This window comes from Myxocyprinus asiaticus, chromosome 20, assembly GCF_019703515.2.
Source record: "Myxocyprinus asiaticus isolate MX2 ecotype Aquarium Trade chromosome 20, UBuf_Myxa_2, whole genome shotgun sequence".
In the NCBI taxonomy this organism is placed as follows: domain Eukaryota; kingdom Metazoa; phylum Chordata; class Actinopteri; order Cypriniformes; family Catostomidae; genus Myxocyprinus; species Myxocyprinus asiaticus.
The window spans coordinates 43216373-43244021 of record NC_059363.1 but is presented as its reverse complement, the minus strand read 5'-3'; the positions used below and the strand labels follow the sequence as shown (position 1 = coordinate 43244021).

General features: G+C 38.7%; 1 protein-coding gene across 4 annotated transcripts in view; it reads left to right on the top strand.

Annotated features, from left to right (window-relative positions):
- The window catches only part of LOC127410922 (collagen alpha-1(XII) chain-like), a 164242-nt gene that overhangs the window by 39205 nt on the left and 97388 nt on the right, over positions 1–27649 (top strand). For 3 of the 4 annotated variants that reach the window (XM_051646171.1, XM_051646169.1, XM_051646168.1), the window contains 4 exons: positions 14396–14665; positions 21539–21805; positions 21966–22158; positions 24983–25107. The exons of the other annotated variant lie outside the window; for it this stretch is intronic. In XM_051646171.1, the coding sequence (XP_051502131.1) occupies positions 14396–14665; positions 21539–21805; positions 21966–22158; positions 24983–25107 (855 nt within the window). The remainder of the gene's footprint in view (positions 1–14395; positions 14666–21538; positions 21806–21965; positions 22159–24982; positions 25108–27649) is intronic. 4 annotated transcript variants of the gene reach the window in all.

The window sequence follows — 27649 nt, the reverse complement described above, 5'->3', positions numbered from 1 at the left end:
ATTAAAGACCAGACGTGCTGCTGCATTCTGGATCATTTGCAGGGGTCTAATTGCACATGCAGTGAGGCCTGCAATGAGAACATTACAGTTGTCCAGTCTAGTTATGACAAGTGACTGAACAAGAAGTTGTGTGGCATGTTCAGGGAGGAAGGGTCTTATCTTCCTGATATTGTAGAGTGTAAATCTACATGATCTTACGGTCTTTGAGATGAGGTCTGTGAAATTTAGTTTGCTATCGATGGTTACCCCTAGATTTCTGACCATTTTGGAAGGCGTTACTGTAGTTGCACCCAGCTGCATGGTGATGTTGTGTTCAACAGTAGGGTTGGCTGGAAAGACAAGGAGTTCGGTCTTGGCTGGGTTAAGTTGCAGGTGGTGTTCCTTCATCCAGGCCGAGATATCTGCCAGGCAGAGATTCGAGCAGTCACTGTGGTGTCGTTGTGCTTGAAAGACAAGCAGAGTTGCGTGTCATCAGCGTAGATGGTAAGAGAAACCATGTGCCTGAATGATGGGTCCCAGTGATGTTATGTAAAAAGAGTTGAAAAGTGGCCCAAGCACTGAACCATGAGGTTCCCCAGTAAATAGCTGGTGTGGCTTGGATACCTCACCTCTCCAGGCTACCTTGAAGGATCTACCTGAGAGATAGGAATTAAACCAGTCAAGCACAGTTCCTGTGATGCCCAGCGAACAGAGGGTGGAGAGTAAGATCTGATGGTTGACTGTGTCAAAGTTTGCAGAAAGGTCCAGTAGAATCAGGACGGATGATCTGGATTCAGCTTTTGCCTGTCTCAGCGACTCGGTGACAGACAGCAGGGTAGTCTCGGTGGAGTGTCCACTTTTGAAGCCTGACTGATTGTCATCCAGCAGCTTGTTCTGTGAGAGATAGGCAGAGATTTGATTGAAAACTGCCCTTTCAAGAGTTTTTGCCATGAATGGGATGAGAGAGACTGGTCTGTAGTGTTCCATTTGTGTGGGGTTAAGTGCGGGTTTCTTCAGCAGCGGGGTTACTTGAGCCTGCTTAAATGTAGTGGGAAAAGTGCCTGTAAGTAGAGATTCACTTCAAACAGCGTGAACAGGTACAAGGTCTGGGGAAACGACTTTAAGGTAAACCCTTCGGCATTAATGAACAATTCCCTCCAGAAATAGTTAAAAGACAGAAAATTCTCTTCCCAATCTACCATTCTAATAAACCCAATGCATGAGTGAGTTTGAATCGAGACAAACTGTATATTAATGGCAATCTGTTCAAAGACTGCAACATCACTCCGTGGTTGTTTTAATGTAATCGCCTACATGTAAGCAATCTGTTATGGTGATTAAGCATAACTGATTTACAAGCCAACACATCTTTATCTTGTCTGGGTCTGTTCTATTTTATCTCAAAACCAGCTTTATAAATTGGATCCGATTCTGTAGTAGTAACACCTCATTGCCTTTGTGAACATATTAACATGTAAATTCTAATGAATATGGAACTGCCTGAATTTAAAACTCACGGATTCTGACACAAGGCCACCTCTTCTAGCAAACTGTATTCTGTTGTATCTAGGTGTACACACACATTCTACAGGATCTTTCTATTATATAGGCTAGATCCTAACTGTCACGGATCCACCAGGCTCTTGCTCTCTATCTCCCTCACTGCCGACACACTCCATTCACTCTCCCCTGAGTGCTGATCACATGAACCTGCACTCAATTAGGGGCTAATCAAGGACTGCATATCTTCACTCACACTCTAGGTCTGTTCTCATCGTTATTATCTCAGAGACTCCAGACCTCTCATCTATGTTCTACCTGTGACTACAGACTCCCTAGTTTGTTGATACTTACCTGGTTATACTTACTGTGTTGAGTGTTCTCCTCGTCTGATGTTGGTTTCGTTTATCCCCACGCTCATTCCCCAGCGTTGGGACTCTCCTCTTTTGTTTACAACACAACACACACACACCTTTGTTTGTCTGTCTGTTTACAAGTGTCTATATGTTGCTAAACACCTTTCTAAATACATATCTTGTATGTTGTATATTTACACCAGAATTCAACTCTTAACAAGTAGGCTTATACAACAGTTAAATGGTCTGAATAGTTCAGCTTATTAGAATACTCACATGGAACATCAGAGGATTCAGCTCCCCAGCTAAAGAACTAAAATACTGAAATATCTACACAAAACGAATTCTGATATTAGCCTACTACAGGAAACCCACCTTACAGAGGCAGAATCTCAAAAAATAACCAATGGGTGGATTAGGCAGTATTACCATGCTACATTTAACTCTAAAAAATTAGGTGTTCCTAATATTTTAATCAAGAAAGGCATCCTATACTTCCATAACACAACTATATCAGACCCAGAAGGGCAATATATTATTATCAATGGCAGTATTGACAAAGATAATATTACCATAGCAAATGTTTATGGTCCAAACACAGACACACCATCCTTTTTCCACTCTTTATTTTCAGAACTAGCTAACTTTCCAAATGCTTCTGTCATTTTAGGGGGTGATTTTAACACTGTTCTCAACCCACAATAAGATCGCTCCAATCCAGCAGTTAAACATAGACCCAACCACTTGTCAGCCACTATCTCTCAGTATATGTCAGATTATGGATTGATAGATATTTGGAGACTACATAAACCTGACTGTAAAGAATTCTCACTCTACTCTCCACATCACAAGTCATATTCAAGAATAGATCTCTTCCTTACCAATTACTCTATCACACATAAAATCATCGATCCTATTATTAGCAATATCACAATCTCAGACCATGATCCAATAAGGATTACATACTTAACCAAATCATCCATAAATTCTACAGGTAGATGGCAGTTCAACATATCTTTGTTGACTATTTTCAATGAGAATAGGCATCTTTTATGGAGACTAATGATACACCTGACATTTTGGCATCTACATAATGGGAAACTGCAAAAGTGGTAATTAGAGGCAAAATAATTGCATTCTATACAGCACTCCCTTCTTCAATTGCAACAACAGCACTATGAATTCAGAGACAAAACAGGAAAGTTACTGTCAAGTCAGTTAAAAAAACAGAAAGAAAAATCTACTAAATGGCAATTCAAAATATTTCCAGCACCATTACACAAGACCCCCAATCGATCACTGAGACATTCAAATTCTTTTATTACAATTTATACACTCCCAACCATAAGTCGACAACTGAAGAAGCAGAAAACTTCCTGAGGAACATCTTACTTCATTCCATGTCTAAATCCCAAACAGACAGCTTAGAACAACAAATAACAATACAAGAACTTAAGAAAGCATTAGACATTATGCCTAACAATAAATCACCAGGACCAGATGGCTGCCCAGCCGAGTTTTATAAACAATTTTGGAACACGCTTTCCCCTCTATTCTTCAGGATGATCACAGATATTTTATGTACAGGTATAATCCAAAAACATATGAATATACAGCCTTAATCACCCTAATATTAAAACCAAATAAAGACTTGTTGCAGTGTTCTAGCAGTATTATCACTTATAAATACAGACATAAAAATGATAAGCAAAGCCTTAGCCATCCATCTGGAGACCGTAATCCCTTCACTGATATACTCAGACCAAACTGGATTCATTAAAAAAAGACATTTGTCAGATAACATGTGCGGATTATTTAATATAATACATCTAGCAGATGATACAACCTCTTCATACCACCCCAAACCCCATGTATCATCGCATCCATAGATGCAGAAAAGGCATTTGATAAGGTGGGCTGGCCATTCCTCTTTTCCACTCTTAATCACTTTGGATTTGGTAAATATTTTATAAACGGGATCAAATTATTATGCTAATCTCCTATTGCATCTGTTATAACCAGTGGACTTATTTCCAAACCATTTAAATTATTCCAAGGTACCAGACAGGGATGCCCACTTTCTCCCCTATTATTTGCCCTCTACATTGAACCCCTCGCAGCCTCAATTCGACAAAACCCAACGATAATGGGCCTTCAGACTAAATCATACCACCACAACATAAGCCTATATGCAGATGACATCTTATTTTACGTAACAAGCCTATCAAGATCACTCCTGGCTATTCACAAATTAACAAATTCATTTAGCATGGTGTCAGGTCAATCAATTGGTCAAAATCTGAAATTCTGCCACTGACAACACTTAAATGGGATGCTGGGTTCTGAAAATCTCCCTTTAAGAAATCAGTCCATTCTATTCTATCTCGAAATCCATATCTCATAAAATCTTAAACTTTTTAAACTCAACTTCACCCCCTTGCTAAAGACAATCATAGATTACCTGGAAAGATGGAATTAGCTTCCCATTTCCATAATGGGCAGAATATCTGCGGTTAAAATGACTTGATAATGATAAAATGATAATATCTTATCTAAAACTCCTTTCCATGATGCCAGTTCATCCACCTTCAGGCTCCACTCTTAATTCCATAGTTAATACATTTTACTGGAAAGGGAAAAAGTCTAGAATCAAACTAACTACCTTACAGAAACCCAAATCTCTTGCAGGGCTCAATGCACCGCATTTTACCATTATTTCTTAACCATTCAATTACAATATATCAAACACTGTTCCAGTGATGGAAATCTAGCATGTAAAGACATAGAACAATCAATAAACCAAGAAATACCACTAAGAAATATCGTTTTTCTTGAGAAATCCATTAAGAAACATAGTCGCTTTAAATTTATTACCATTAATACAATACTATTAACCTGGTGGAAAGCTAACAATCTCTTACAAAATAATCCCTCACCATCCCTTTTGTCACCATTATGGAATAATAATATGTTCACCATCAACAAAAACTTTTCTCTTGCCGAAACTGAAAGAAAGAGGAATATCCAACCTAGGTGACATCTTTGAGAATGATCTGCTCATGACTTTCTAACAATTGCAAGATAAATATTGTGTCCCAGATTATGGTCGCCACCAGTACATACAATTAAAGAGCCCATATTATGCTAATTTACAGGTTCATAATTTTATTTTGGGTGTCTACTAGAATAGGTTTACATGCTTTAATGTTAAAAAACATATTATTTTTCTCATACTGTACATTTCTTTTCCCTGCTCTTCATACTCTGGCCGAAACGCTCTGATTTAGGTCCTGTCTCTTTAAAGCCCCCCTTTCCGAAAAGCCCAGTCTGCTCTGACTGGTCACCTGGCCTAGTCTGTTGTGATTGGTCAACCGCATAGAGCATGTGTCGGAAATGTAATGCCCACTATTGTAACTATGGTAACAGTGGCGTCGGTTTTTGCCGTACCAGCTCTAGCCCGAGTCCGATAATGAATGAAATAATGAAAGTCTGGAAGAACAAGCTGATCGACCCAAACCACCTTCGAAAGCATGACTTGAGCAGGACGTTTCACAGTGGTAAGTTTTAATTTTGTAGCTTTCTTACAAGTACACTGTTGATTATTGTGAACCTAACAAAGCTTCAAGTAAAAGACACATAGTGCAGTTAGTCATCTTTTGCTGGAATGGGTGTAGCCGAACTTATTTCACCCGAGCTATAAACGGAGAACAGAGGCTTACTCCCAGTTAGTGAGCAAGTTAGCCGTGGACTACCCGATAGCAGCCGTAACATCACAGCTTGTAATTATATAATTACTGTATATAAGACTCTTGAGATCGACCATTGTGTTACACAGTTTTAGGTAAAAGCTGGCCCACAGCTCAATAGTAAACCCTTACCAGAACAATAACATTACATAGCAAGTTAGCCGAGCACTACCGTGGATTGCAGATGTAAAATTACCGTTTGTAAAAATAAATCCATCTCCACGCTTGATCACTATTCATGATAGTAAGAACGAAAAATAGTCTGCATAATTCTACACAATTGTAGGTAAAAGTGGGCCCGCAGCTGATTAGCAAATCTATTTCAACACAATAACATTAGCTAGCAGGTTAGCAGAGGCTTACAGCTGTGCACTGGATGTACACCGTAGCTAAAACACAAAACTCCACTTTTGCATTCTCTGTAGCAGATAAGTCCACAAATAATCAAGCATACTTACAGGTTGTGAACCTGAAGCGCCAGATTGTCCCAACAAAGTGGGAACTGCACCATCTTTCAGGGGTAACCGACTTGAAAATCCGGCATTGGTTGTGGTTGTACTGCTGAGGAATAGAAGTAAAAATATATTTTAACCACTAATACTTCAATTCGTCTGTCTTTGGAAGTTCAAACAAAGAGGTTTTGCTTTCACAGTGAAGAAAACAGTGTCTCCTTGACATGGCGACAACACTAACCCAGCTCATCCTGGCCTCTGCTAAAACTACCTTTCTTTCAGGGCGGGCCAATATAGCCCTTAGGCAGGCATTATGCAAATGTATTACATAGTGACGTAGATACTTTACGGAAGAAATGGCTGGACTACCATGCAGCTGTTTCTTGTAGTTCTTGAGCAGTGTTGTCTGTGGGAGAGTATAACTCCCTTTTGCATGAACTTTGTGCTTTGTAACTTTGCAGACCTTTTACATGCACAAAGAGCTATATTACACACTAAAGGAAAGGTGAAATCCCAAAAAGCATAATGGGGCCTCTTTAAAGGAAGCCATAAAAGAAAAACTAAACACCACCACTTTTAAGAGCCACACCTCTCCAATCTATGAAAAAATAAACATTTTACATCCCACTAAACTAACATCACAAATATTCAACATCCTTGCTTCTCAAAACCCAACGATCTCATTACCTACAGATAAATGGAATAAGGACCTCAATTCTCAATATACAGATTAAGACCTCCTGAAATTTAGCAAAGATACTTTTTTTAATGTCATGTAATCCCAAGATTCAGTTATTACAATACAAAATATTACACTGGGTTGGTACACATTACCAAAAGCAAGCTTTACCATATGGGTTTCATTAACACAAATACATGTTCATACTGTCATAATGCAATAGACGACTACATACACTCCCTCTGGACCTGTTCACATATCCAGACATTCTGGTCAGAGGTCGTGGGAAAGTTGACGGAGATTCTAGACCTCAGCATCCCCCTGTCCCCCTCCATACTCCTGCTGGGAGACCTCTCACACATAAATGCCATAAAGGAAATTCAATAATTTATTTTTATCTCCTCCAAACCTGCAAAGAAGGTAATATTGCTAAACTGGAAAGACAGAACGAAAATATCTATAACCCACTGGCTCAGTCTACTAAAAGAAACATCAACTCTAGAGAAATTAACTGCCACACTTAGAAATAAAACAGTCACCTATGAGAAATCCTGGCACCCTTTTCTGAAGTTCCTTGGCAGCTGAATCCCAATCTTTATAACTTAGTTTATTTATACATTCTGGCCTTACAACATACAACGGCCACTGCACAAACTATTATAGGGTTTAAACAGGTGTTTAATTATCTATATATGTTTGTACGTATTGATGTGAGTATTATGGTGTTTTATGTACGTAATTATATGTATCTTTATTTGTACTTGCAGGTATATATGTTTGTCCTATGTATACAGATTTGTTTGTTTATTTTCTTGTGTTTGTATTTGTCGGCCTATTTGCAATAATAATAATAATAATAATAATAAATTAATTAATTAATACAAAATTACAGGACTTAGTATTATCTGATTCCAACTGTATTTTAGTTGTTACTACAAGACGCAAACGTTACTATGTAGCTAGCATTGCGGTAAAGTTAGTTTTACATTGGACATTCGGTTTCATAACCATTAAACTCTCTGCGCATTTCATGTTATGAGCCCAAACCAACTTAGGTATACATAAACAACCATCCTTTGCATAGCACAAGGCTTAAATAAAAAAATATAAATTATAATAATTAGCCTTATAAATCAATTAAACAATTTAACCATATGACATTATAACATCACGCTAATATTGAAATGCTCTGAAAAATATCCCGTTCATAAGACAAGACTCCATTTGGGGAAAATAAGTTTTATACATTTTGTAATCATTTTAGAACTTTAAATGTATGTAATGCTCTCAACCAATTAAACTCAGGGACCGTTTGAGTTAAAGATGTCAAACCTACTTCAGTAAACTCAGAAAATTATTCCTTACATAGCACAAGGCTTATTTTTGAGAGTTTTATTTATTTATTTTATTTATTATAATTTATTTTTTTTACATAATAATTAATTCATATAAATCAGTTAAATTCCAAGACCATTTGACCTAAAGATGTTAAACCAACTGCAAATTACTCACAGTATTATTCTTTAAATAGCTTATTTATTTTGTTTATGTATATCTAAGCTGGTTTGGGTTCAAAACATGAAATGCGCAGAGAATTTAATGGTTATGAAACTGAATGTCAAACGTAAAACTAACTTTACCGCAGTGTAGCTTACCACCAGAGTTTTAGCAAACTAATCTCTGGCCACTTGAAAGCAAGCTACACATATGCAAATTGAAACAACAGTTCACTTTCTTTGTCATATTAGTGGTCACTTAGCCAATTGTCTCTTAGAGTGATGTCTCTCAGTTTTCAAAAACAGTTTGAAAAAACAAGCAGAACTGTATCTCGCTGAACTGAACAGATTGATTGTCACGCAAATGAGCGATCATGTTGGAGGTGTTCTCGTCTTTCGCTTCCACTTTTCTGATGCATGTTTTACACAAAGGGAAACCATCACTCCCTCTGCATTTTTATGGAACACAAAATACTTCCACACTCCCGACTTAACCCTATTAGAAGACGGGTAAAGGGTCGGCTGCGTTCCTCCTTCAGCCATGCTTCTGCTCCACGCTGGTTTGTTTTCATCAGAGTGCGCATGTGTCATTTGTGCTGCAGACATGCAGTAAATGTCAATTCGATGATGGAATAAAAACTACTGTGCGATCAGAAAAATCTAAACAATTTGGATAAAAGGGTATCTGGAATTATTTACAGTAGTTTGAAGTGCCCACGATAACAAAATTGTGCATGTTAATTACCATGATATACCATATAACCGAATACCGTCACATGCCTACCTAGAATTCCACTAAGAGACTTCGGCACTGCAGAGTGATTAAGCATCATAATCATTTCCCCACAAATGACAACAAAGCATATCTGTCATACTGAGAACTGCTGAGCATAACTTTTTATCAAGCTATACAAAAAAAGACAATACTAGCCTAAAAAAAATTATTATGAGTTTCAATGAAGTTCGTATGCCATTGTAATACGTTTTTTATCACTTTATTGTATTCATAATTCATTCGGCCCATTTTTCCCATTGCCGACTTGAACAAACAACTTGCCTCCTCCTCTTGTTTAGTCGTTCAGAATATCCTTGTTAATGATGACTGATTCATGCATTTCGTTCGCGAACAAGTGTACCAGTACATTCAGTTTGTTTATGAATGAGAGGTCTCATTTTGTTCAGACTCAAATAACCGGCTTGAACTTCAGTGAAGGGGCATATTCGTTCAGTGGTGAAACCAATGATATGCTCCTTAACAGCACGAACTTGAATGCTGTTTGATCACGCTATAGTCAATCTTACTGGCATGAAAAGCTACCAAAGCAGTCTTGCACTTCCAGTCAAAACATTTCAGAGGGGCGTATTCGGCCCATGGGCCGTAATTTGGCGACCCCTGACTTATGGTTTTAGTGATAATTGAATAATATACCTGCGGAAACTGGAAATGACAGCAAATACCAAAATAACTCTGAATATCAGAATGAATATGAACAGCTAAATATTGAAATGATTGACCTACGCTACCACTTTAATGTTTGGCACACTTGAATTTATGAATTAATCTTTTGATCTAAAGGTTTATGCTTAAATTCTTCTAATTCGTTTTGCAGGCAAATATCAATTGTCCCTGCACAAGACTGACTTACAAAACCAAAAAAAAAAAAAAATCCCAATCAGCAGGGGGCATTCAGCACAACGTGCAGCTGTGCAGGCAACAAACCACACCAAATGTGGGGGTCTAGTGAAAACGCAGGATTTATGACATGATGCAACTAAAGTGAGATGCTCCAAAAGTGTCTGTCTGACACATGTATACATAGACACATCCTTAGAAAAGCCCCTATAATCTACCTCGACAGATTGACAGATTTAATTGCAAAACGGATTGCCGTGGACTGTATGTTCAATTATATTGAAATAAACAAGATATTGCTTTCTAAAGCTGCTTTTTGTATTGCCTAATCAATGTTTTATTCCTCTGCTTAAATAATGTAATGTATTTAAATTATTTGAATTATTATATTTATTATGTATATATTTATAATTATTTAACTATTTCAAATTAAAATATTTTGATTTTGGGTGCTTTTCTCTGCAAATATTGATATACGTGATTAATTTGATTAATAAATCGGCATATCATGTAATTAATTAGATTTTTAAATTAATCAGTTGACAGCCCTAATTATTTCATAGTGTGATGACTTGACTATTATTCTAGAATGTGGAAAATAGTAATAATAAAGAATGAGTATGTGTGTCCAAACTTTTGAGGGATAGGGTACATGTCTACTGCGCAGTTCTGTCCAGCCTCTAAATGTGGTGTGATGTGGAAACCTGGATTCGATACACCTCTCTAGAAGCAGGAAGATCTGGAGACTTTACTTGTAGAGTCCAGCAACCAGTAGAGTCTCTCCATCCTGAATGCACATAAGGCTTTCTGTCTCACTGTCAAGAGAGTGTGCCTGGCTGAAGGAAATAGCAGTGGAGCATTCGTGTTGCTTCCATGTGATCCAGACTTTTCCAAAAACAGAACCATTCACATGATGGTCACATCTGTGCCACAACCTCTGTTCCCAGTTAACACCAACTTTTTGTTTGGATGAAACGTAAAAACAAGAATCAAAGAAGGAAAAATAACATATCTGGAGGCCTGAAAGAAGTCTGCTTTTAATCTTGCTGTAACAAATAACAATATCTGCAGAACAGCATTAATAAGGTCATGGACCATATTGCATTTCTGCATCTCTATTAAGTGGCTGCGCCGTGTCAATGCAGAATGTCACCAAACAAATGACTGGTGAGAGTGAGAGGTGTTGTGGTCAAGGAGTTTCACACTGGCGTTTATAAAAGCTCACTAGCCTGTCAGCACTCCCACATTTTCATACAATTTCTGGTTGTGTCCCTCTATTTTGCTTCGGCATACTCAACATATAGCTGAGAGAAAGAGAGAGAGGGAGGGTAGGTGATATGTGTAGGTGGTACAAAAAAAAAATTGGCAATTTTAGCAGTGTGTGTTTAATGGATCGGGTTTCGTGTTCAATGGAAAGTAGATGTGGTGACAGATTTGTGGCAGCAGTGAGCAAGATTGTTTTTGCAGAGTTCTTTTCCAGTGTGTGCGTTACTGACAAAGTAAATCATGTTAATCAGGAGCTACCGCCGGGCTAAACAGAGAGAGACTGGTGGAGAAATGCTCACTTGAAGAAATAGTTTCGCACCAAAATGAAAATGCTGTCATTGTTTATTCTCATGTAGCAGAATGTTGACGCTACTCCTTTCCATACAATGAAAGCATACAGGGGGAATTCAGTAAGAATAAATGGTGCCCAGTAAAAGTGCTGGTTATTTGCTTGCACTGACTGCGCTGGTTTAGTGGCCGATTTACTAAAGGGATTATGCAGATCTGGCAACAGCACAAACTCGACCACAAAATTGCTGCTGAATGCAATTTTTCTTGCTGGCCGATTCTGTGCGCTATATAACGGAGGATGCAGTATATGACACATTCTGGCAGGACTGAACAGCATCAAACCACTACTGTGATCCAGCCACCTGAATCATCTCTCTATCATGCAGAAAGCGTGCTTGATTACATCGCACATCTGGATATGTGACAGGTTATAATGCTCTTCTCCATCATTTGATAATTATTTGATAAATTACTGCTGATATTATTGATAGAAAGTGTACACAAACATCTCTTTTAAATAGAAATAATTTTACCACCTGTTTTCATCTGACAGTAAATTGCGCCTGGGAATTTTGTGAATGAAGCACAATAAATAATAAGCCTCATTTACATAGAAAGGAAGCTTGATTACATGGAAAGGAATGACAATGACTGAGATTTAAATACAACCCCAATTCTGAAAAGTTGGGACAGTATGAAAATGCTACAACAAAACATAAAAACAAAAATGAGTGATTTGTAAATTATATTCACCCTTTGCTATGTTGAAAGCATTACAACTAAACATTATATTATGTTTTAACATGTGAATTTCATTGTTTTTTTGTTTTAAATTCAGTAATTTCAAATCAGATGTTTGCAACATGCTCCAAAAAAGTTGGGACAGTCAAGTGTTTTCCACTGTGAAACATCACCATTTCTTCTAATAACACTTATTAAGCATTTGGGCACTGAAGACACAAGTTTAAGTTTAGAAAATGGAATTTTCCCCCATTCATCCATTATGCAGGTCTTTAGCTGCACAATTGTATGGGTCTTCATTGCCGTATGGTGTGCTTCATAATGTGCCACACATTCTCAGGTCAGGACTGCAGGCAGGCCAATCTAGCACCAACACTCTCTGCTTACACAGCCATGCACTTGTAATCCAGGCAGTAAGTGGTTTGAAGTTGTCCTGCTGGAAAATGCAGGGACATCCCTGGAAAAGATGGTCCTGGATGGCAGTATGTGTTCCTCCAAAATTTGCATCTGTAATATCTGTCTGCATTCATGGTGTTCTCACAGATGTGCAAGTTACCCATGCCGTGGGCACTGACACACCCCTGGCCCCTACAGACACTGGCTTTTGGACCTGACGCTAATAACAGCTTGGATGGTCCTTTTCCTCTTTGGCCCAGATAACACGATGGCTGTGTTTTTAAAAAAAATTGAAATATGGACTCTTCGAACCAAAAAACAGTTACACTGTTCTACTTTCCATCTAAGATAAGACCGAGCCCAGAGAAGTCGGCAGGGCTTCTGGACAGTGTTGATGTATGGCTTCTGCTTTGCATAATAAAGTCTTAATTTGCATCTGTTGATGCAGTGGCGAGTGGTTTTGACTAACAAAGGTTTATAAAGTTATCCCAAGCCCATGTTCATGACATCTATTACAGATGAATGATGTTTTTTAAGACAGTGACGTCTAAGGGATCGGAGATCATGTGCATTCAGAAGTGGTTTTCATCTTGCCCTTTACACACTGAGAATTGACCAGATTCCTTGAATCTTTTAAATATATTGTGCACTGTAGAGGGTGAAATGCCCCAAATCCTTCCAATTTGTCTTAGGGGACCATTGTTCTCAAAGTGCTGGATTATTTGCTGAAGTATCTCTTAACAAATTGACAAGACTTGAATGATCCTTGCTCTTGAAGGACTAGGCTGTTTTTGGAGGCTCCTTATACAGTATAAAGTACTATGACACGATTGCCTCACCTGTTTAACATCTCCTGTTTCACATTGCCTTGTTATTTCAACTCGTCAAATTGTTATTAGTCTTAAATTGCTCCTGTCTCAACTGTTTTGGAGCATGTTGCAATCAACTGATTTGAAATTACTGTACATTTAAAAAAAAAAAAAAAAATGAAATTGACATAGTAAAACATCATATAATGTGTAGTTGTAGTGCTTTCAATTTAGCAAAGGGTTAATCTAATTCTATTAAACTGTAGTATTTGAAATCCAATACTGACTCATGGAACATTTATTTATTTATTTCTAAAATATGCCCTCATAAAAGTACAAAATGCCCCTGAAAATGAAATCCAATGGGCAATAACTGCCCCTTAATGGAAAAGTTAATTTCTGACACTGGAAGACACGTCATCCCGGGTTTGATGTCAGTGTGTCCAATTGCAACGTGCCGAGTTTGAATATGAAGCATAAATGAAATTTGAGAGATATGGTGGAAGGAAAGATTTGTGCCTTAAATTTTGGTTCTTTTCCTCACAAAAAGGTATTGTATGGCTTCAGAAGACTTGTAATACAGCACACAAGTTAAATGGACTACTTTTGTGGTGCTCGTGGTGTATTTTTGCCCTTTTTGGAGCTTGACAGCCCATAGTCACCATACTGTATGCTTTTGTTGCATGAAAATATGCTTTTGTTCCATGGAAGAAAGAAAGTCATTTGATTTAGAAAATACATGTGTAAATGATTTATTTTTTACTATTCCTGGGGAGAACTAATCCTTCTGTTTTTACTTTACACACAAATAAACATGTTCACATGTCTAAGCAGCATATTTTCCAGTTTTGACAGAAGTGTCGTTTTTGATTACACCGCATCATATTCTATGATATAGTTTTGTTTCCCTCAATGTAAATAAATATAATTGTGTGATTTATACATTATGACGTTTGTATACAGTAGCTTTTCTGTTACCAGACTTAGTGAAATTCTGCATTTAATATCATCTTTTTGAAGCCCTTTGTGTCTTTTCAATTTCTGTTTTCAGAACTTGGTTCTCCTTCGAACCTGGTTACTTCAGATGTCACAGAGAGCAGTTTTGTAGCATCCTGGACTGCCGCTCCTGGCAACATTCGCCTTTATCGGGTCACCTGGAAATCCCTCTTTTCAGAGGAAGCTGGCGAAAAAACGGTCCCTGGGGACATTACCACCACTGTTCTGGATGGCCTGACACCGGAGACCCGCTACAAGGTTTCTGTGTATGCTGCCTACAGCCGGGAGGAGGGGAGACCGCTTCATGGAGAGGAAACGACAGATGGTAAGTCCGTTCCCACCCGCTTAATTCATTCAGCATACACTTTTTACCTCTCTCCATCTGAGGAGGGCCTCTCGTCCTGAAGTAACCTACCCCTGAGAGGACAGAAATCCTTGATATACTGTATATAATGTGAGAATATTCCATTGACATGTACCATAAACCATCTGCCCTATCAATTTGCATGTGAACACAAGCATTGAATGCAATGGTATGGATCATTGGACAATTAATGTCTGCACAAAGATTTTAAAATCCAATTCAACAAAAAACAGCTCCCGGTAAATTAAAATGATTAGTGGCAGGGCTCCAGGCTGTGACTAATATGGTCGCAAATGCAAAAATAAATAAATAATAATACAAAATAATAATAATTGCAACAGTAATTTAAAATCTAGTCTTCATTAGTGACAGTTGGGAACACGTTTAATCAGATATCATCTTGTGAGTTACTGAATTACCTTTAGAGCATGCGCCAGTGTGTCTTACGCCTCTTTTCACCCTTTTCTGTTGAGATGAGCTCGCTGCATGCAACAACAAGCACAGTGCCATGATGTTCGATTCATGAAGAAATAATTCGTTTAACCCTTGATTGGTCTTATCGGTCGAGTCCCACAGTTTATCTCGATGGGTCAAATTGACCCGGCTCGTTAAATCAAAGTTCAGTAGAATCAGAATCAGATTCAGAATCAGAATGAGCTTTATTGCCAAGTATGCTTACACATACAAGGAATTTGTCTTAGTGACAGAAGCTTCCAGCGCACAAACAACATGTTATATACAGATAGTACAAGGGAATGTAATGACAGAAGAGGTATGGTATGTTGGATAAATATAAATAGATTAAGCTGTGTATTGCACATAATTATTGCTCAATGGGGCTGTTTTAACTGTTCATGAGATGGATAGCCTGAGGGAAAAAAACTGTTCCTGTGCCTGACAGTTCTGGTGCTCAGAGCTCTGAAGTGTCGGCCAGAAGCCATCAGTTCAAAAAGGTAGTGGGCAGGGTGAGTGGGGTCCAGAGTGATTTTTCCAGCCTTTTTCCTCGCTCTGGAAGTGTACAGTTCTTGAAGTGGGGGCAGGGGGCAACCAATAATCCTCTCAGCAGTCCGAACTGTCCTTTGTAGTCTTCTGATGTCTGATTTTGTAGCTGCACCAAACCAGACAGTTATTGAAGTGCAGAGGACAGACTCAATGATAGCTGAGTAGAACTGTATCAGCAGCACCTGTGGCAGGTTGAACTTCCTCAACTGGTGAAGGAAGTACAACCTCTGCTGGGCCTTTTTCACAATGGAGTCAATGTGGGTCTCCCACTTCGGTTCCTGTGAGATGGTAGAGCCCAGGGGCCTCATGTATCAACTTTGCATAGATTTCATCCTTATAGTATGCGTATGCACAAAAGTCAGATTTTGCGTACGCACAAAAAAATTCAGATTTATAAAACCATATGTACACCAGAACCTGTGCATAGTTCCCTTAATAAATCCCAGCTAGTGGAAGATTGTGCTTTCATGCACGTGATTCATTCTCCACCCCGTCTCCTCCACAAAATATCCAGATATGGAGTGTACAACGCCTGTTTTTACAATGCATATCCTCATCTGCATACAATTACCATATGCATTTCACCATCCAGACACGTGATTACTGCGTTTAACGGTACGAGAAACTGTGTTGTAAGAGATAAGACTGTAAATGTCACATGTGCCCAAAGGTTAGATGCTGCACCATGGAGAAACATTATTTATTAAGATATGAACTTGTTTTCAAAGAATATGTCTTGAATATCCCTTGGTAAAATGTTTTTATTTTTGCAGACATAAATCTAACCTAAGCAATTTTGCTTCTCAGAAAATCTTTTAAATAATTTTAAGTGTGTTTTTATTGAGAAGTTAAATGTTTAGTACTGGAAACAAAATGAAAATTCTTTTTTTTTTGGGGGGGGGATTTTTCCCCTTTTTTCCTCCCAGTTTGGAATGCCCAATTCCCAATCCGCTCTTAGTCCTCGTGGTTGCATAGTGATTTGCCTCAGTCCAGGTGGCGGAAGATGAATCCCAGTTGCCTCCGCTTCTGAGACAGTCAACCCGCGCATCTTATCATGTGGCTTGTTGAGCATGTTGCCACGGAGACATAGCATGTGTGGAGGCTTCACGCCATCCACCGCGGCAACCACACTCAATTCACCATGCGCCCCACTGAGAACAAACCACATTATAGCAACCACGAGGAGGTTACCCCATGTGACTCTACCCTCCCTAGCAACCGGGCCAATTTGGCTGGAGTCACTCAGCACACCCTGGGATTCGAACTAGCGAACTAGTGAACTCCAGGGGTGGTAGCCAGCGTATTTTACCACTGAGCTACCCAGGCCCCCACAAAATGAAAATTTTTAAAATTCTTTGTGCAACATTGTCTGATATCATCGGACTACTAAGATTTAATATTTGACTGGTATATATATATATATATATATATATATATATATATATATACAGCTTAATGGCAAATGTACTTTTCATAATGTTTTTATTAGACTAGAACGAGGGTTTCATTGCGATGAGGGTCAGGTTGAAGTGGAGCAGGCAGCACATTTGATGCGCATTTTATATGCATTGCTGTACCTGTTTGCAGCTGTACAATACTGTTTCTGATAAGACATATCTCTCCAATGATCTGTTCGACTACTGAATGTGGCCAGCAGTTCCTGTCTTACAGCTAATGTTTGTTTTACTGAGCAATTTCACGTCAGTTAGAGTCAAGTGTGCATCACATTACTGGTCATCTTTATCCAAATGCTGTACTTATCTCAGTACATGATTGTAATAGAACAGAAAATATCACAAACTAAGAAATCTTTAGTTACTGTATGTTCCTTCTCTATGATGACATGGGAAAGTTCTCCAAATGCTGCACATCCCAAACCAGTATTTCTCTTTTACAGCTTATATTGAAATGCCTTTTTAATTAGTTACATGCAAATAATATAGCCTTTTATTGGCTTAACGATTACTTCTGTTTCAAGTGCTTAACTACATAGTTTTTTTTTTTTTATTCTAAATGTGAATTAAATGAAAATCAGAGTTTATAATCAGTCTGTTCAGTTCATTATTTGTCCAGCTGGAGTCGCCAATTCACACACACCAGTAGAAGAGTGCGTACGCACAGTCAAGAGTGTCCGGATGGTGCACACATATTTACGCCAAGTTTATTTTTTATAAATCACGATATGTTTGTGGGAAATTGCTTACGCACATTTCAATGCCAATTTTGTGCATACGCAACGTTTATACATCAGGAACCTGAATGACTCCACTGCTGCCACAGTGCTGTTTAGAATGGTGAGGCTCTTTAAGTCAACAATCATCTCCACCATTTTGAGCGTGTTCAGTTCCAGGTTGTTTTGACTACACCAGTGAGCCAGCCGTTCAACCTCTCTTCTGTATACAGACTCATCGTCATCTTGGATGATGCTGAGGACTGTAGTGTCGTCTGCAAACTTCAGGAGCTTGACAGAGGGGTCCTTGGCAGTGCAGTCATTTGTATACAGTAAGAAGAGTAGTGGGGAGAGCACACATCCCTGGGGGCACCAGTGCTGATTGTACATGTGCTGGAAGTGAATTTCCCCTGTCTCACTAGCTGCTGTCTGTCTGTCAGAAAGCTGGTGATCCACTGACAGATAGATGTGGGAACAGAGATTTTTCTCCCAAACAATCATCAAAAACTAACCTTTCACAAATTTACAAATGTAAAATGTACTAATTTTATGTACAGTAAATGCTCCAAATTTCTGTTTTACAGATTTCTCGTATGTCTTTATATGAACCGGGTCAAAGAGACCCAGAGGACCTTTTTAGGTTCCTTTTTTATTGCTTTCTTTTATAAATACATAAAAAAAAAAAAAAAAAATTAAAAAATCCACATAGTAACATACTGGCAACCATCCACAATCCTAGCATCGTGCTGGCTATTTTTGCACAGGCAAGCATCTTGAGCGCCATGATTGCCACTCAGATTTTTTAGAAAAAATAGTATTATTTTATCCTTGTATCTTCATTCTGAGTTTAATAGCTCTTTTAAATGTGCCCAACCCCTCTCCAAAAGCAATATAATGACATGGGGCTCTGAAGTATGCTGGAAACAAAGGCTCTAATTCAGAAAGTCTTGCGCTGATGTGGAAAAAAGTTAAAGACTGACTTACAGTTCCAACCGTGAGCGGGGGCATAGCGTCATTGCCATAGGTTTGCGTCATTGCCACTCTTTCTTTGAAATGCTATTGCAGTGGGCTATGGTAACATATGCTGGAATGTATGGAAGTGTAAGAGTGTGTGTGTAGTCGCTGATTTAATGATTTACACATGCTCTCTGTTATCAGGAGACACAGGATTTAGACACACTCTACAAGACTCCTACATATAAATCAATGGGAGAACTCATTCCAGTTTAGAGGAATTTTTTTATATGCAGTGAGGTCCAAAAGTCTGAGACCACATTGAAAATCTGGGATTTTTGCCCCATTTTACTTGGAAATAATAAAGAAAATTTATGACATAAAATGAGGGAGAAATATTTTCGATTCTGCACTGTTTCTAAGTCACTATTTCAAATGTAAGTAAGTTTGTGACATTGACCATATTTATGTCTTTGAATAAAGGTCAGATTCCTTTGCTTCCATTGAAGCACACAATGTTCTTTGAAACTTTTTAAAATCATGCTGGAATAACATGGTTCATCAGGTTTTGCACAAATTGTGGGGTCCATGTCAGCTCGAGTACACGCTATCATCAAAGCAAACATGGGATATATCAATTATGATTTGCGATGATGATTAATTATGATTAAATTCGATCAGATTATCTTGGTGTCTGGCTGCTTATTTATTGTCTGTCGTCTAAGAAGTCTAGCAGTGAAGCTGAAAACTTTTTTGGCACAGCCCTGTGCATTTTATGTCTGCCATCACTGTTCCTTACCTCCTTCAGGACCAAGAACACATTGTGCCATTTTGGAATTGTGATTTTTCTTTTTTGAAAACTTGGAAGTGTTGTATTCCATCCATAAAACTTGTAAAAGATCTCTCCATCTGAAAGTGTTCCATAGATCATTTAAAGCCTGACAATTCATTCCTTTCCACTCTTGCATAAAACCTCTCAGTTCACAGCTTGAAAAGAGAACATTATGGCCAGTCTTAGAACGTCTGTGTTATGCATGATGTACAATCATTTCGGCATGTCTGGTTTCACCCAGTTTAGAGATTCCAAGACAGCCTTGGATCAAGATTATATTGACTGATAAACTTTCATGATTTGGGTAGTTTGGTTTTCTTTTGATCCAAGAAGTTATGGATAAATCAGTTTTGTAATGCCCAACATTTGAAAGATGCCACTAACATCACCAAACGGAATAACTTAATAGGTAAATTTTGTCAAGACAAACTTTGATGTGAGCTTGTCAAAGAATCCTCTATCTATCTATCTATCTATCTATCTATCAACAGACAGACAGACACTGTAGATGGATGGATGGTCGGTTTGTCGGTCGATAGATAGATAGTTGGGATGGATGGATGGATAGATAGACAGAAAGACAGACGGACGGGCGGATGAATGGTTGGATTGGATGGATGGATGGACGGACGGATGGCCGGACAGACAGTCGATGGATGGATGATGGACGGACAGTTTGTCAGTCGATCGATAGATAGTTCAGATGGATGGATGGATGGACAGACAGACAGATGGTCAAAGGATGGTTGGATGGATGGATGGATGGATGGATGGACGGATGGTCGGTTTGTCAGTCGATCGATAGATAGATAGTTGAGATGGATGGATGGATAGATAGACAGACATACAGACGGACGGGTGGATGGATGGTTGGATTGGATGGATGGACAGATGTATAGATGGATGGATGGATAAATAGATGGATGGTCAGTTTGATGGTCGATCGATTGATAGATAGTTGAGATGGATGGATGGATGGATGGGTGAATGGATGGTCGATGGATAGATGGATGAATGGATGGATGGGTAGCTAGATTGATGGAAGGTCGGTTTGTCGGTCAAACGATGGATAGATAGTTGAGATGGATAGATGGATGGATGGATGGACGGACAGTCAGTCTATGGATGGATAGATGGATGGACAGTCGGTTTGTCGGTCGATAGATAGATAGTTGAGATGGATGGATGGATGAACGGACAGATGGAAAGATGGTCGATGGATGGATGATGGACGGACGGTTTGTCAGTTGATCGATAGATAGTTGAGATGGATGGAAGGATGGATGGATGGACGGATGGACAGACAGTCAATGGATGGATGGATAGATGGATGGATGGACGGACGGACGGTCGGTCGGATTGTCAGTCGATTGATAGATAGATAGTTGAGATGGATGGATGGATGGACAGACAGTCAGTGGGTGGATGGATGGATGGATGGATGGATGGATGAAAGGTCGGTTTGTCAGTCAATCAATAGATTGACAGTTGAGATGGATGGATGGATAGACGGTCAATGGATGGATGGATGGGCAGTCGGTTTGTTGATCAATAGATATATAAATAGTTGCGATGGATGGATGGATGGATGGATGGGTGGACAGACGGACGGACGGTCAGTCGGTTTGTCGGTCAATCGATAGATAGATGGTTGAGATGGATGGATGGATGGACGATGAACAGACGGACAGTCGATGGATGGGTGGACAGTCAATGGATGGATAAATAGATAGATAGATAGATAGACAGACAGATAGATAGATAGATAGATAGATTATAGTTAGCTCTGCATATTAAGAGAAAGTGTTTCACACAAAAAAAAAAAAATTACACACTTCATGTTAAATGGTTATTCCCTTTCATTTATCTCCCCCAGTGTCAGCTGCTGTGAGAGTACTTACCGTATCAGATGAAACAGAAAAGACCATGCGGGTGATGTGGCAACCAGCGCCTGGCAATGTTGTCAATTATAGGGTGTTGTATAAACCACAGGGGGATGGGCGTCAGTTGGTCTCCAAAACACCAGGTGGAAGCAACACCATCATGCTGAGACGGCTGCAACCTTTGACCACTTACGATATCACTGTGGTACCTGTCTATAAGTTTGGTGATGGAAGAGCAAGGCAAGGAGAAGGAACCACATGTAAGTTTATCTCACATCACCAATGGGATTAATAATGTTTGATGATTTGATCAATTGAAGTGAAGCAAAAGTTGTTTAGCATCAAGGTTCTATGCAATCTGGCTTTGAATAGGTGATTATAGACTTCATACTCTAATTCAACATTATATTCTATCTTCAGTGTCTCTATACAAAGCTCCCAGAAACCTGCAAACTTCAGAACCCACTAAGACCAGTTTCAGGGTAACATGGGACCCTGCTCCTGGAGATGTGAAGGGCTACAAGGTCACTTTCCACCCCATTGGGGATGAAGTGGACCTGGGACAGCTGCTAGTCGGCCCCTATGACAACACAGTGGTTCTGGAAGAGCTAAGGTATAACATGCAATGCAGTAAAAGATATATTGATCCAGTTATGGTACTGTTTGAAGTCATATATTTTCAATTGCATGTAGTTATCTCTATTCATACAGTAACAGTTTCATTTGACACATTTACCACAAAAATGATTTTTAAGCAATTACACTACTCTCAATTAGCCATGCTCTTCTATTAACAGTATCATAATATCACAACAAGGATACATTTTGAAAAAGCTCTGTTCCCTTGTAGTGCTGTTGCAATTTTTTTAAAGGGACAGTGCACCCTCTCTTTCTTCTGTTGAAGATATTTTGCTGAATGTCCAGTGTTATTCTTCAGCTCCAGGAAAAAAAACAAAAACAAAAAAAAAGCATGACAAAACTAGTTCATATGACTTGTGCACTATATTCCAAGTCTCCTGAGGACATATGATGGGTTTGTGTGAGGAACAGACAGGAATTTAAATCACTAATAATCTCACTCTCCACCACATCTTTTCAAATGTCGCATAAAGATGCCTTAGGTTTCATTGGCATTGGTTCTCATGTGTCTCGTTGTTGACGTCTAACCCAGCACACAACACATCTGGATGTGCCATATTTGAATTGAATGAGATTTCAGAGCCATGGAGGAGGGGAATATTATCATCAAACTTCTGCTTATCCATAAAAAAGTTATTTTATGGTGATTTTTTGTCATTTTTGGAGCTTTTTTGGACATTCTGCTAAATATCTTTGTTAGTCTTCCAAGGTAGAATGAAATTCATATGTGACACGCTCCATCAAAATGAGTCATAAGTCGCAATGGGCAATTTTTGGAAAATGGGAAATTTACCCTTACAAATTGAGAGTTCACTACAAATTTGCCACATACTTGCCGCAAATTCGCCACAGACAATTTTCACATGCAAATGAGCTTCGCGACAAATTGTTACCAAATGTTTGTTGGAGTTTCACCTCTACCGGTGAAGAGCTGCAAACTTCTGGCAAACATTTGTGTCAAATCACAAGCTCATTTGCATGTGAAAATTACAAGCGGCAAATTTGCTGCATGTTTGCGACTAGTTAGATTTTTGTAAGGATGGTGAATAACTTGATTTTTGACTGTTTTGGTTTTCTGTTTTTTTTAAAAAATAATAAAGTCTCAGCATTCAAATTATTCAATGTTATCATGAAATTCAAACTACAAATGTTGTTTTTCACTTTTAAATGCGGTGTCATATCACTTCGATTGCTGTCAATTTAAACGGGAGCACTGCAGAGCATCTCTTCTCAGATCAGCGCTCCTCGTTTACCTCAGCAAAGCTATGTAATGTACAAAAAACAAGAGTCCTTGCAAATTTGCTGCCACTTTGCCACTCATTGTTTTCACATGCAAATGAGTTTTGTGGCAAATTCATTGTCACCAAAGGTTTGCTGCAGGTTCACTACTACCTGCGAATCACTGAAAACTCCTGGCAAACATTTGTGGTGAATCGCAAGCTCATATGCATGTGAAAATATGAGGGGGAATTTCAACCAATTTGTCAGAACTCTAGATTTAAGGCCACTGCACACTTCATAGGAAATCGAAGAACGAACATGAACACAATGGCATGTAGTGTTATTAGCAAGCCGGTGCAAACTGTACTATCATTCGTGTAGAGACATTTTCAAAGAACATGTCGTCCCTTACAAAAAATCTAGCGTTCTGGCAAACTAGCTGCAAATCTGCCACAAATTTGCTGCAAATTTACCTCTCATTATTTTCACATGCAAATGAGCTTGTGATTCACCGCAAATGTTTTCCAGAGGTTTACAGCTCTTTACTGGTAGTGGTGAACCTGCAGCAAACCTTTGGCAACAATGGACAATTTGCTCATATGCATGTGAAAATAATCAGTGGCAAAATAGGTGGCTCGATTTTTGTAAGGGATGTGATTTTTTTTTTTTTGGTTTATTTAGTCTACAAAAAGAGTCCACTGACTCCCATTTACTCTGTTGTTTGATATGCTGCTTTGTGTGCTGTCTGCAGCCGAAAGCCATTTACACATCTGCCCAAAATAAGATATGCCTCTCTTATCATCATTGTTTTCTCTGTATTCTGCCTATAAACGCTCTTTTATACACCCATCTTTGCAGCAGTATCAGTGTAATTATAAATTACAATAACAGAGTGTAATCGGCGCATTTTATGGCCTCGTGTAGTGTGTTAGCACATTAGCGCCAAGACTGCAAAAGGTAAACATTACAAATTACACATAATCTACTTCATATTTATTACTTCAGATCATCATCAAGTTGTTAAAACAGCTTCTATTACTGATCTCATGTGAATTCTGATCATAAAATGAGGCATGAAGTTATTGCTAATACATTTTAATCTCATATTAGCTGATGTTTCACATGTAGTCTTGAGCATCCTCATATTTAAATGCTCCTCTAAACACCTCCCCCAGCGGTGTAGCTGGTGTCTGAATGTTTGTAAACAGCATGACAATGCTGTTTCGAACTTCTTTTGGCTCTGAGTGCAGAACAAAGAAGCACTTCACCATGAGTGTTTCTTTTTGTTCGCTTGAAAAATTTAACTCCTTGCCAAAATGTGATTCTGGTTTAATGTGACTCAAAATGATGGAACAGGCCACATATGTGTTTGGAATGACATATGTATGACGTGAGTAATTGGAATTTTCATTCATTTTGGCTGAACGATTCCTTTAAAGATCCATTGCCATAGTTACACCTGTTTTTATCTTTAATGTAATCTTTCATTTTTTCTCATTGATCATCTATTAGTCAAGGGTTGATAGAAGAGATATGTTGGTTGGAATGAGGATTGATTTTTATTGCTCTCATCTCAGGGCTGGCACTAAGTACACAGTTAGTGTGTTTGGCATGTTTGATGGAGGGGAGAGTATGCCACTGGCTGGAGAGGAGAAGACCACCCTCTCTGACGCCCCCGAACCTCCACCCTTTCTGACCCCAGGTACTGCACCCTTCGCAGACTAACTAATCAGATCTCATGTTACCAGAGAGCATTTAGCTCTTTATCTAAAAGTAACTTAAGTTACAAAAACATTAGCGCACACCATTACCTTTTGTTATGTCTGCTGTGTGTATAGTTAACCCTCTGGAGTCTGAGGCATTTTTTGGATCCTGGAGATGTTTTGACATGCCCTGACATTTGCGCTTATTTCAGTTACTTACACCATATTAATTGCAAAAGTCTCATTACACTGTATTCAGCACAAATTGTGCTACAATAACATGTGAGCAACATGTATGTACACGTTTGTATTTTTGAGAAAATCACGTTAAACTTGATTAGTAAAAAATATATATATATTAAGGACATTGAGATAAAACACAATAAATATTTGTTCACAAGACTTTAGAGTGCTGGATTTAGTAGGCAGATAATAGAGTCTTTGTTACAACATATTGTGAAAACCATCCTGTCCATTCATTCACATAAAACACTACATTGATTTAACTTTTATATGACACCTTTTGTTTTAGAAAGGCTGCATGCAAGGGAGTGTCAATGGTCATAAATATTGATGTACTCCACACCTAGGGTGATAATGGCACACCCCCTAATGGGACTATAAATGTGGAATGCCACAGTGAGGATTATTATTATTATTTATTTTTTTGTTGTTGTAGTTTATTAACAACTTGTGCACAATATAATTTATATAACTATAACTAACAGTATAAATTTTTTTGTGAAATAGTGTAAATATTAGGGAAAAAGTTATATGGCATAATTGTCAAATATTGCAAATAAGTTTGAGACAGCAAGATGCATTTAGAATAACAAATGAATATAATGCTTGTTCAAAATAAAAACTCCAGAAAAGGGTGCACCATTTCTTGTTTATTTCGATCACATTTGACATTTCATGACCCGTTCTCAAATCACTTCACATACATTCAACAAAATTAGTGACAATACACGCAAGAACCAATGTGCATGATTTCTTCTCCTCTACATTTTCTCCTGCCTTGTTTAAAATTTCGCCAGGCACCGCAGTGCTTCCTGCATGCAGCTTTAGCCCGAAGTGTTTAGTCAGTGTCAGGTGTGCTCACAGCTGTGCTTATGTAAACAAAGATGTCTCGCCCGCCCCAGTTTCAAATGGGGGAAAACATGAATTGATACTTAAATTTCTGTCTGTTCCTCACACAACACTATCAAATGGCTTCAAAATAATTGAAATACAAGACACGAGTGATATGAATTACTTTTTTGAGATGGGTGTGAGTGCGTGTGAAGCAGTGTTCTGACGGGGAGATTTCTCATTACTGTCATGACTGCTATGTTGCTTGGAACTGCACCCAAGACTTTCACCCACTGTTGCACTTGTGTATATGGTTGAGTGACAATAAAGTGATTTGATTTGATTTGAGATGTGCAGGAGCGGGCGATCGTCTGGCGAAGAGAGTGTTCTGCGACTGCTATTGGCCCTTCAATAACATAACGTTTGGAGAAGGGCAGTTGTTGGACCTTTTGGTGTGGGCTTTGGTCTCAGGTCCATTTTTATTTCAGTGGTTATTAGAGTTTTTCAATATCATTAATCAGGGCAGGATTAAATTATTGTCCAGAGGTCCGCTTCCGAAACAGCGTGAAGATGGCACTGTCATGTGGTACCTTTTACTTTTCTCAGCTCTGGCCAGGATGAGCCAGTCACAATCACAGGCATGAAAGTTTTTCTTGTTTCAAAAGGGGGCGTGACCAAAAAAAAAAAAAAAAAAAAAAAAAAAGTACCACTGCAGTGTATAAACAATGAATAGATTAATAAAAGACTTACTTATCAGAAATTGTATCCTCGGCTGGATCAAGTCGTTATTTAAAATGCAACCGTTCATCAGAGTCACGCTCTTTTTTTTTTTTTTTTTTTTTTTTTTTAAGAAAATGTGAATTTTTCCTTACTGTCCAGGATCCTCTAGGAGAGCTTCATCGCATGTGTATAGCGTGCCATCTTCCAAAAGCAATGGAAAATCAATGAATCTGATAAAGCGGGGGGCCTGGGTAGCTCAGTGGTAAAAGACGCTGGCTACCACCCCTGGAGTTCACTAGTTCAGATCCCAGGGTGTGCTGAGTGAATCCAGCCAGGTCTCCTAAGCAACCAAATTGGCCCGGTTGCTAGGGACGGTATATAATGTGTCACTATAATGTGGTTCATTCTTGGTGGGGCGCATGGTGAGTTGAGCATGGATGCCGCGGTGGATGGCGTGAAGCCTCCACATGCGCTATTGGAACGAACTGGCCATGGAGACGGTGTTAGGATCCATGTGCAGGAAGTTTTTAAAGTACACAAGCAAACAATCCAAATAGGCAGGCAAATAGAGGTAGTTGTTAAGCAGGCGGTGTAATCCAATAAACCAAAAAGACAGTCCAACAAGGCAAACAAAACAAAGGGGTATCCAAAAGCAGTAAATCCAGGAAAACAGGCAATGGTCATAACAAGAGAACAATCAGCAATAGCAATGGAAAAACGCTTGGTAAGGCAGGGTAAACTGGCAAT